A 12,376-nucleotide genomic window follows, 5' to 3' on the forward strand; every position below is an offset into this window, starting at 1 on the left:
AAGAATACAATAAAAAATAATTGAAGGTTGTAGCTTTTTCCATCTTTGAAATATGTCCATATATATATATATTAAAATTTCGACATTCGGTCAAATTTAACTCGTCCGAAATGGTCAAAATCTGCAATTCTAATCTAAAACTCTTACAGTATCGTAATATTCAATCATTTGTCTTAATTTTGAAACAAATTGGAAGTCTCTAGAACATTATTTAGAATTATGGTGAATTTTTGAAAATAACATTTTTTTACGTCCGCTCGTTACGAATTCGTACATCATTTTGTGATAAAATTTTTCCGGTGTTGCTTTTATTGTTTTACAATGTATTATATATCAAAATGATCGCAATTTAGTGTAAAATACAACGCAATAAAAAGTAACTGGTTAGCTTTGACCGTTTTCTGCACAGCGTGATTTGAATACAATTATGTATGAATTTTCTTTTTTTCGCTACCATATATCGCATTATTTACATATGATAATGATATTATTTTTCATTTCTGATGGTTGCATTCTAAACTTCAGGCAATGACAAAAAAAGGAGCCAAAAATTAACGCTGGTCTCCCTCTTCCAGGTAGATGAATGAGAAAAGTTACAGAAGGTGGTATTTATACCAAGAGATCCATCCACAGGTAAACCAATTTAGGTGACTCCCACTGATAATCTTCCTTTAATCCATTTAGGCACTGGTTGAATGAAAACTTTATCACTGACATCTGAATCCCATGCACCCTTTGAGATGTTCATTACCTGTCTGTTTAATCAAGGCCAATACCATCATCTGACTCTTGTACCAGCAGTTGCTGCTATAAATGATATGCGACAAATTCAAGTTTATTCTGTGGTTATGTTCATTTATATGGTTGAAAATAGCCAAGTTCTGTTGTCCATGCCTAACTGACTGTTTATGTTGTATTAATCTCTGGGGAAGTCATTTTCCTGTAAATCCAATGTAAGATTGGTCACAGTCCAGGCATGGGATTTTGTAAACGCCTGTGTCCTTGGGGGATGTCTTTTGTTGGACGTTAATCAGGGATTTGGCTAAGGTGTTTGGGTAAGTAAATGCAAAAGGGTTAGGTTTCCCGAGAGTCTGGGTCACCTTCTTATTCCTGTCCAGGTGGGGAATTTTTATTTTATTGTTGGGTGTCTCTCTGGTCTTGTCTTGAGGGGGTCATTATAAAATTATATTTGCTTTGTGAATTGGTTTCTCAATTATATGGTCAGGTCAGGATACCTTGAAGACGAAAGCTGATAACGAATTAGTTTAAATTCCTTTTCAAGGAAATCTGACGAACAAATTTGTAAGGCTCTTAAGAATAGGTTGCTGGCTATGCCTATCTTGATAGGAATGTCTTGATAGCTAAAGCAGTAAATGTATGAAAGTGAGAATGTTGGTTTTCTGTATGTGGTAAATGTGTATTCTTTCGTGTCTCTGATTATTAAAACATCAAGAAAAGGAATTTTGTTGTCTGTTTCCCATTCAACTTTAAATTTGATGCTGGGCACTAATGTGCTTAATTTTGAAAGGAATTCATTAAAATTGCCCAATCTATTATCTCAAAAGGTTAGAATATCATTTACATATCTCATCCACAGCATGTTTTTGGGTTTTATTGCATTTATTGCTGTAGTTTCCAAGTATTCCATGTACAGACAGGCTACAACAGGGCTTAAAGGACTACCCATACTAAACCTGAATTTTTGCTTATAGAATGATTCCTTGAAGGAAAATACATTATTAGATACACATAATTCGACCTAACTTTATTATTTTGTCAAGCGTCAATGGGAAATTATCTGAATAAGGGGCTAATTTTTCCCTCGAAAACTGGTACTTTTGTGAATAGGGAATCTACATCAAGGTTTAAATATTTTATGTTGTGAAGTGGTATATGTGCTTCTCTGAATTTGTGACAAAAATCTTCGGAATGTTTAATGTGACTGGGAGAAAAAGTGCCTAAATATGGAGAAAGGAGGTCAGCTAACCATTTAGAAATTTTGTAATTGAAAGCTTTGGCACATGAAACAATTCTGTTTTAACATAAAAATAATTTAAGAATGTTAATCTTAAGTTGTAAATTACCTTCTTACGGCTAAGGTAATTGTTTTCCTCACGAGCTAACTGTCTCAATGTTCCTTGTGCTGCTCCAAAGTCTTGGGTCTTTACTTGATGGAGCCAAGCTAAAGATGTATAATCCTGGAGGAACCTTGATAAATCTCCTTGATTTCCATGGCCCAACAAGCGACCTCTTTTGCCAGTTTCTAAATACCAACGGAAAACAAAATCTGAAAACCCCTGAAAAGAAAGACATGAGCCAAGTCATAAAAAAAATTCTAATTACAAGTACTTTCCCTATGGTCAACCCAATTAAAGTTAAGAATTTCAACTCAACTATCTCAGCCAACTATTTATTAATAAAAAAAAATCCAAGTATAACTCTCATAAGCATTTTCATAATCTTCATCCCACATTCATTCAAGTCCCCCTTTGGAAAAATGTACGAGAACAAATGGCTATAAAACACACTTGGTATTTTGAAAAACTCAAATTTCAAAGGGGAACTTAATTGACATGTCTTTATTATTGAAATATGATTGAAGAACTACTGTGGTGGAATTAGGTTTTAAAGATGATAAGAAATTGAAATGAAAACCTTCAGAAAAAGAAAAGACCCATATCAGTACCCATTAAATTGCTTACCTCAGATCCAAATTGTGTCATATACTGGCTAAGCCTTTCTCTATTTTCTGTCCGATCGCAAACTTCAACCAATGTTCGGAAATCACAATACTTCTCCGCCAGACCAACAGCTTGATCATACTGCTCGCCTTGAACTAAAAATGCATAACCATTAAGAGCTTAACCCTTACTGGACAGGTAAATATACCGATATGCAGCTCCTCAGGCTGGGTAAACTTTGAGGTCGTGCAATTTACGAAAAAATACATCAATGAAAAGAAGACGATATGCAAATACACATGGTGCAAGCAAAAAAAAAAATCTAAAAATCTTCCCTTCCTTCTATGAGAAGTTGAAAATGACTATTTACAACCCCTTGTGGGGCCTCTTTTACACAACAATTGTAAATTTTACCCACTTATATTTTTTTCTAATAAATTAATTTTATTTTATTTTGTAAAATTATACAGCTCACACAATATAAAAACAGATAAGAAATAAAATCAGTAACAAATTCATAGCAAATTTTTGAAAAATATTTATGTAAATTTATCAACAACAAAGATTTAGTAACTTTTTTATTTTTACATGTTTTTTCTAATATTTCTTTGGAAAATTACATTTACAACTGACATACTGTTGTAAAAGACAAGAACAAAAGCCAACAGCAACACATTGGTATATTTACGAGCAAATTTACAAAAAGACATCATGTGAGAGAGACGCAATAGAAGTACGTATTGGGACCTCTTTCTTACCTGATTATTTCCAAATCAATGGGGTTTAATATGGTTTATCTACAGGATCAATTCGTCCACCTCCCAAAAACCTGTTATTACTACTACAGAGGATCAAACTAGCCATTGGGGGCTGGGGGAAAGCCGGCCCCAAGCCCTGATAAATAGGGAGGGTTGGAGTCAGGAAGGGCATCTGTCTGTAAAATCTCCTGCCAGAACTTTTATGAAATGAGTCTTACAAGGAATGAGAATAGAGCTAGGTTGTCACCCGGAAATGACCCACAGATACATCACCCTAACTCTGTGGACATGCAAGGGCTACCGCATCGTGAGCAAGTGCGGCTAAAGAAGCGGGCTCAAGAACTACTAAGAGTAGGAACATTAAATGTTGGTACAATGACAGGAAGAGGGCGGGCAATATCTAACCTTATGAAAACAAGACGAGTGTAAATATTCTCTGCGTACAGGAGACAAGATGGAAAGGTAACAGAGCAAGGGAACTTGGGAAGGGGTATAAGATATTCTATAGCGGAGCAAATAAAGAAGGCAGAAATGGTGTTGGAATAATTCTGTCAAGTGAAATGAAGAAGGAAATCTTTGAAGAAAATAGAAGAAATGATAGGATTATCTGGGTCAGGCTGAAGGTTGGAAATTGCAGTTAACATCTTTAGTGCATATGCACCCCAGACAGAATGCTCACATGAAGAGAAAGATCGCTTTTGGTCAGACTTAGAGGAGGAAATGGAAAAGGTACCAGCAGGTGAAAGATTCCCTGTCAGTGGAGATCTGAATGGGGATGTAGGCCAGAATAACCATGTGATCAGCCGTATACATGGTGGGTATGGCTATGATGAAAGAAATGCAGAGGGTGAAAGAATTGTTGATTTTGCTGTGTCCAAGGATATGGAATTGGTGAACACTTTTTTCATCAAGCGGCAAGAACATCTAGTTACGACGTACAAAAGCGGTGGAAGGTCCAGCCAGATACTTTGATGTATAAGAGGAAAGATTTACGTGAGGTAAAAGATTGTAAGGTCATACCAAGAGATAATGTGAGTGCACAAAATTGTTTGGTAGTATTGGACTTGGTTATGGAAATTGAACAAGTAAGGAAGAAAAAAAAGCAGAGGCCAAAAAGGATTAAATGGTTTAAGCTGAGAGAGATTGAACTTTGTAGGCAGTCTAAAGAAATTTTTTTTTAGAAAAACTAACACATGAAATTGAAGATGTTGATGAATAGTGGAACAGAACTATGGAAATAATACTGAGGGTTACTAGAGAAATATTGGGTGAGAGTAGTGGCAAGATGTTCGAAAATAAGGATACATGGTGATTCAATGAAGAAGTGAATGATGCAACAAAGCAAAAGAGATAATCAAAGAAAAGGTGGGAGGGGACCCAAATGGAAGAGGACTGGATGGCCTATAAGGAAGCAAATAAATCAGCAAAGAAAACTGTAGCAATTGCTAAGGATAGAGCATATGATCAGCTTTACCAAGAGCTAGATACCAAGGAGGGGCAAGGAAAGATCTTTAAACTAGCACACATGAGAAATAAGAGTACCAAGGATATAACACACATAAGACCAATTAAGGATAAGGATGGAAATGCACTGAGAAATCAGAAAGACATAATGAGATGGAAAGAATATTTTGAGGCCTTATTGAATGATGAAAATGAAAGATTTCTAAGAGGAGATGGACACTCAAATTGTGACATGGTCACAGAAATAACAAAAGCTGAGGTTAGAGGGGCACTGGGAAAGATGAAAAACAGTAAAGCGGTGGGACTGGATGGCATACCTGCAGAAGCCTGGAAGGCTCTTGATGAGGAAGGAATTGAAATATTGTGGCAGTTAGTGAAAAAGATTATGGAAAGGGAGACAATACCCGAAAAATGGAGAGAAAGCATATTAATCCCAATATTCAAAGAGAAAGGGGACATTTGGTGTTGTGAAAATTACTGAGGAATAAACCTCATGTCACATACACTAAAGGTATTTGAAAAAACTATGGATGAAAGCTTACGGTAACAAGTTTTCATTTGGAGAAGCAACTAGGATTCATGAATGGGCTCAGTACTGTGGATGGTATTTTCACTCTGAGACAAATTATGGAAAAGAGGGAGAAGCAAAAGGTCTTGCATATGGCCTTAATAGACCTAGAGAAGGGATATGACAGAGTACCAAGTCAGGAAATATGGAGATGTCTCAGGGAGAGAGGAGTGATGGAGAAGTATGTCAGAATGATCAGGGAGATGTATAGAAATGTAAAGACCACCGTCAGATCTACAGTTGGAAGAACAGAAAATTTCCAAGTTGGAGTCTCGCTACATCATGGATCCGCTCTGAGCCCACTTCTGTTTAACATCGTCTTGGATGTGTTGATGGAGGATGTCAGGGAGGAGCCACCATGGTGTCTGCTCTATGCTGATGACAGTCTTGGTAGCCGAAAACAGGGAAGAACTGGAGGGGAGGCTTGAAAGATGGAGATATGCCTTGGAGAGTAGAGGTTTAAGGATAAGCAGGAAAATGACAGAATATATGACAACCGAACTGGATGGCAACCAGCAAACAACAATCAAATTAGGTGAAGGAAACATCAAAAGGGTTCATAAATTCAAGTACCTTGGCTCAGTGAGTGATAATGAGGGGAACATGGAAGAGGAAATTAACAACTGGATTCAGTGTGGTTAGAACAACTGGAGGAAGGCGTCTGGTGTCATATGTGATAGGAAAGTCCCTCTGTCTGGTGTCATCCTCTGTCTGGTGTCATATGTGATAGGGAAGTCCCTATAAGATTAAAGGGCAGAGTGCACAAGGCAGTGGTCAGACCAGCAATGACATATGGATTTGAAGCAGCACCACTAAAGAAAACAGAGGGCAGAAAGTTGGACGTAATCGAGATGAGGATGCTTAGACGGATGAAATGAACATAATAGGGGTACAGTTAAGGTCACTGACGCATCAAAGAAAGTGAAAGAGGCAAGGTTAAGATGGTATGGCCACCTGACGAGAAGAGAAGAGCAACACATGGCAAGAGAAGTGATGGATGTGGAGGTGGATGGAACACAAAGGAGAGGAAGACCTAAGACCAGGTGGAGAGATTGCATTAGAGATGATATGAGGGAGAAGGGAGTATGGGAGGAAATGAAACAAGACAGAGGTAGATGGAAGAGACTCATTAAAAATGGCGACCCCGAAGAGGGATAAAGCTGGGAAGAAGACTACTCCCGAGGATCAATCCATTCATTAAGGGTTAACAAATGGAGACATAAAACTTAACAAATATTAGTATTAATACATGTCAGACATGTGAATCCCATTATGACTTTGCTGGAAGAGGTAAATTAACAGTCTTTTAGCCAACTATTGCAGCATGTTAAAAACATGAGCAGTAAGATCAACTGCAGTGGAACCTTGGTTTTTGCACATAATCTGTTCTGGAACCTCCAACGAAATTCGAATGATGGCTTATTTAGCAGTTGCACTCAAATAAAAAAAAAACTCAAAAACCACAAAAACAAGTAATACAAAAGCAGAATGGGTCACAAGAGAACACAGGATGCTTTGTTTGGGCGCTCAATACGGGGCCCGATCGTGCAGTGGCCCCCAGATGGAATGTTTCAGTGTACAAAAATCGAGGAAACATACGATAACCAAGACAAAATTTTTTTGGAAAAAGTCTACGAAAATCGAAACGTATGAAAACTGAGGTTTGACTGTATAAGTAAGATCAACTGTATCCCTTCAATAAATGAAAAAAATAGTCAAGACATGAGTAAAAATAACATCTTCTTTCTCTACAAGCTTGTCCCTATTTGGGGTCATTGTAATGGTTCTTCAACACATTATTCCATCTCCTTCAGTCCAGTGCATCCTCCTCGCTCAATCCCACCTCCCTCATATCTCTCTTCACACAGTCAATCCATTACAATTTTGGTCTACCCAACCTTCTCCCACCTGGTAGTACCATCTCCATCATCTTGCTTATTGGGTGGTCTTCCTCTCATCTCTCTATATGTCCATACCATCTCAGACCATTTTCTCTCACCTTGTTTGAAGCTGGTGCTTTTTTGAGTGTGCCTCAAACATGTTCGTTCCTAACTTTATCCTTTCTAGCAAGTCTACATTGCCATCTCAACACCCTCATCTCAGCCATGTCAATCCTGTTCTCATCTCTCTTCTTAGTTGCCCATGTTTCGGAAGAGTACAACATTGCAGGTCCCACAACATGGCGCTGGATATTGCCCTTTAATTTTACAGGCATCCTACGATCACACAGCACCCAACTACATTTTCTACAGCTACTCCATCCTGACTGTATCCTTCTGGTCAACTCTTCATCTAGGTCTCCTGTATTTTGGATCACAGATCCCAGATTTTTAAAACTTTCTACCTCTTCTAACTTATGAAAATCAATCTCAAGATCTACTTTTCTTTCTCTTTCTGCTTCCTCAAATTTACAGCGCATTCCTACAGTCTTGATTCTATTTATTCACAGACCCCTCTCCTCCAGACAGTTCCTCCATCCCTCAGCTTTAATATTTAGTTCTTCATCATCAGTTGCACACAAAAATCCATCATTTGCATATAGTATTGTCCAGGGAATTTCATGTCTCAGATCTTCTGTGAGTACATCCAGCAGCAGAGTGAATATGAATGGCCTTAAGGCTGACCCTTGGTAAAGGACTACCTGTACACTGAATCCCACGCAGTCGCTCACTTCACATCGAACCGTTGTTGAACAATTTTCATATAAATCCCTGACCAGATTTACATATACTTCAGGTATTCCTCGTGCCCTTAAATTTCTCCAAAGCTCTTCTCATGGTACACGGTCATGTGCTTTTTTCCAGGTCAATAAATATCATATATAAGTTCTTTCTTTCTTCTCTATATTTCTCTGTTAGTTGTCGAACAGAAAATATGGCATCTGTTGTGCTCTTGCCTGGCATGAAACCTTGTTGGATGTCTGAGATATGCACCAACCCTCGCAATCTTCTATCTATGATTCTCCCAGATTTTGAAGGAATGAGATAGTAATTTTATCCCTCTATAGTTTGAACACTCCATTACATCTCCTTTACCTTTGTATTTGGGGATCAGAACACTCATCCTCCAGGCAGCTGGCATCCTTCCACCTTTCAGAATAGCATTTAGCAGCTTATAAAGCAGTTACTCCGTCTTGACCCAAATACATATTTCCGAATCTCTGCTGGTAACTCCTCTGGTCCTGTTGCTTTTCCGTTCTTCATCCTTTTCAAGGATCCCTCAACCTCCCCTCTTGTCATCTCTTGAATTGAACCAGAAATGCTTTCCATTTCCTCTGTTAGTATTCTTTCATTTTCTTCATTCATTAAGCTTTCAAAATAGCTTCTCCATCTTTCCTTATTTCATCTTTGCCTCTAAAAACAATGCCATTTCCATCCTTAATTGCTCTGACTGCTTTTACATCTTTACCCTTTGATTTCACTCTGCTGAGATTCTAAATATTTTCTTCTCCAGTTCTCTTGTTTCTAGTTCCTCAAAGTTAATCATGCTGTTCCCTCTTTCCTTCACTCACTGCACACTTTGCAATCACGAGTAAAAATAACATCCATGTTGAAAATCATGCTCAACTAATATTCATGATCAATATGCAAAAGCTAAAATATTTAATACATTTATAGCAACCCCTAAAAGAAAGGGTAAAACACCAATGAGCACTAAATTGCACTTACCAAGAGGTTGAATAAGATTGTATCGATCTCTCTCATAAGATCGTAACAGGGCACTGTGTGAATCTTGGCTAACTTGTAAAAGAGACCTTAACTGTGGCTGATAACCAGTTAAAATAAGGTCAGCAAGATCAACCATCTGTGAGTACAATTTAGCCCTTGTAGCACCATCCTCAGCTCGATCTAGACCAACCTGAAGATAGCAATTAAAATATTCTTCAAGAACAACAAAATTGTAATTGGAAAAATGGAAAATAACATTTTCAACTAACAGCCTGAATAATGTATTTGGTCTGCATACATTTTTTCTAATGATTAAAGAAACATTACAAAAAAACTTGAATTTCTTCTTGGCTTTAAATATGAAAGGAAAGGGAGGGATTTTTTGGAAATCTTAAAAGGTTCATTAAATAAACTTCAATTATCATGACAATATGTCTAATATGTATGACTCTTACATACTGAGATGACACTTAAGAAAAGTATTTGGATTAAACTATTAATTCTGGAGATCAAATTGCTAGACAAGTAATAATGTATGACAGATTTAAAATCATATTTCAATGTTAGTCAGGTCACACCTAGAGATGCACATGGCATCCCAGGGATCAACTGACTGACTGAAATGAATACAGAATTTAGGCTAAAGGCCAGGCAATGGAACCTATGAGGTCATTCAGCACTGAAATGGAAATTGAGAGTAAAAGGTTTGAAAGGTGTAACAGGAGAAAAACCTTGCAGTTGCACTGTGAATCAATTGTCAGGAAAGGTGGAAAGTTAAGACAGAAGAAAGAGCATATGAAAGAAGGTGCAGTAAAAGGAAGGAAGAAAGGGCATATAAAAGAACTGAATCTCTAGGTCACCAACAGTGAATACTATCACTGCAAATCAAGTAGCTTTCACTTATACATGGCTTTAAAAGTGACAGCAGGAGGTCTCTGAACTTGACCACATGCAAGAGTCCCAAATGTTCTCATCTAACTGACCGAAGTATAGTCTTGCAACTTATGTTCCAACTAGATATCACAGAAAATACTACCGTGCTCAATGACAAATCCTCATTAGTTTGTTGTTGGTGCCAGTCTATGGCCATTTCTGCTGGTTTTATTAAATGTTGTTCTATTATGCTTTTCCTTAATTTTTTTGTACCTGTAGTTCCTTTGCCGAATTCAGTGATCTTCCAAGGACTTTTCACATTATTAATGATTTCCCAGAGATAAACTCTGTTTATTCTCATTTAGGCAAACCAATTTCTACATGGCTGGCTAGTCAATTATACCTACAAGCACTACCTCATTCTTGTTCATTAAATTACTCTTTGTTTTGCTGCTTTCAGTAAAAAATGCCTCCCTCACAGCAGGATATTTATCTTGACTTCTGTTTTGGATTAAAGTTGAATTATCCATTTTTGCCAATTTTTAACTAATTTACTGATTAAGGATGGAGTACCTTTTAGTCACTCCTGTTTACATCACATTTTGTTTTGGCATAGTCTTGACTTTTGTGATAAATGCATCTACTCAGTAATTGTTTCACCGTGGTCTAAGCACACATTATTCTATCAAATTTTTGGCAGAGTAAGAGAGAATTTTGACAGCTGTCCTTTTGTGTTCTTTTATAATTTGGCAACTTCTTAAATCACATTTTATGCTCATTTAATTGCCAAGTTTACTTGAGTTTGACCATGTTAAATAGCTTGTAAAAATGCTGATGAATATTTTCACACTTATCAGAGTAAAACTTTGCAATTCGACTGAGAATTTCTAAAAAAAATTAACCTAATTTCTCTAGAAGAGGTTATACCATATAACAAAGAAACATCAGCAAGCATTCCCTCCACTCAAGTAAAAGGCTCCTCGGGTCTGGCATATACACATGAAGCGAACCCATCGCTAAGTTTCTCTGGAAAGGCATGGAATGCTGGTTTCAGACTTCCTAGATTCCCCAAGGGTGACAAAGACCTCCAACACAAGGGCACCCATCAGTCCCATACATAGTTCACGCTGGTAGCTTTCCATCCTACCCCAAAGTCGAACTTGCAAACTACTCTATTTCCAGCTTCCTTGGATGTCTCTGGGGTAATGACATTTGTTAACACCAGGATGGATGTCAGGTCTCAGCAACTGTAAACCTCTGGTAGCACCCTTTTGAAGCTGTGGTACCCTTCACTCGATGATGAAGCTTCTCCTCATCCAACCACTCATTCCATGCCTTACCACATTTTGGTTTTATTTTTCTGGCAGTCTTAATTTTTTTACAAGTGTCAATGCATATATAGCTTTTATAATCCATTGGAGAAACTTCCAGTCCCTTTTTCAGTCTTTAGGAGGAAAAACAAAACCATTTTAACACTGCTCTTTTTACTTATTCTTAAGGGCGCCGGCCAGCTAATGCCATTTTTTAAGGATAGGATTTTAACATTCATACGACTTAACAAAGTGACTTGGGACATCTCCAAACCACATATGATTTTTGCCTCTGACCTTCGGTTTTGTGACGCCAGTGCAATTTATCCCAGAAAAAAACATTTTTAAAATTCTATCTCCTCCCTTGATACTTAATATTAAGACATGGGATTACTACCATACATAGACCTGATGTAGACCTCCAATCAAATGAAGTTTTTTTTTTTTTTCTAAAAGTAATTTTTTTGCTAGATATGAATTTTTTCATTATGGTAAAAACCCTATTTCTGGGCTCAGCTCGTGTCGCTGCGCGAAATATCCTTTAATCTATTATTTCTAGGGTAAATGTACTAACACATACCAGAGAATAAATAAAATAAAGAAAAAGGTCAGTATAACTGACTCGCTCACCCTCCAAGAGGGTGTCGGTATGAACACTAGGCGAGTGAGACCACTACCACGAGCCAAAAACCAATAGAAATCTCCCACAACAAAAACCCTCCATGAGGAGAGCCGACCCACAGAGTGAGCAGCTCGTACTACTACTACTCCATCCCATGCTGCCGACTGCTGCGCCTCTGGTGGCCATCCTTTTCAGTTAGCGCACACGAGTCACACGTGATATTTTTCTCTCTGTGTTTTTTGTGCCCTTTCGTTGGATTTATCTATGATGGAGCGTGCAGCTATTGCAGCAGCTAAGTTAAGTACTCAGTATTTATGGTTAGTTGGTTTTTTCCGGCCCTCAGTCAGTATTTGCCGTTTTTTAGGTATAAATACGAACTCGGGGTCGGAAGCATGGCAGCATGGTTCTGCCGCGTGGTGGGTTCGTTCTCGG

General features: G+C 37.8%; 1 protein-coding gene across 1 annotated transcript in view; it reads right to left on the minus strand.

Annotated features, from left to right (window-relative positions):
• The window catches only part of LOC135211075 (nuclear pore complex protein Nup133-like), a 255,460-nt gene that overhangs the window by 35,174 nt on the left and 207,910 nt on the right, over positions 1–12,376 (minus strand). The window contains exons 16-18 of the mRNA XM_064244133.1: positions 9,140–9,329; positions 2,703–2,836; positions 2,085–2,297 (exon numbers count right to left, since the gene is read on the minus strand). Coding sequence (XP_064100203.1) covers positions 2,085–2,297; positions 2,703–2,836; positions 9,140–9,329 — 537 coding nt within the window. The remainder of the gene's footprint in view (positions 1–2,084; positions 2,298–2,702; positions 2,837–9,139; positions 9,330–12,376) is intronic.

This window comes from Macrobrachium nipponense, chromosome 4, assembly GCF_015104395.2.
Source record: "Macrobrachium nipponense isolate FS-2020 chromosome 4, ASM1510439v2, whole genome shotgun sequence".
Lineage (NCBI taxonomy): Eukaryota > Metazoa > Arthropoda > Malacostraca > Decapoda > Palaemonidae > Macrobrachium > Macrobrachium nipponense.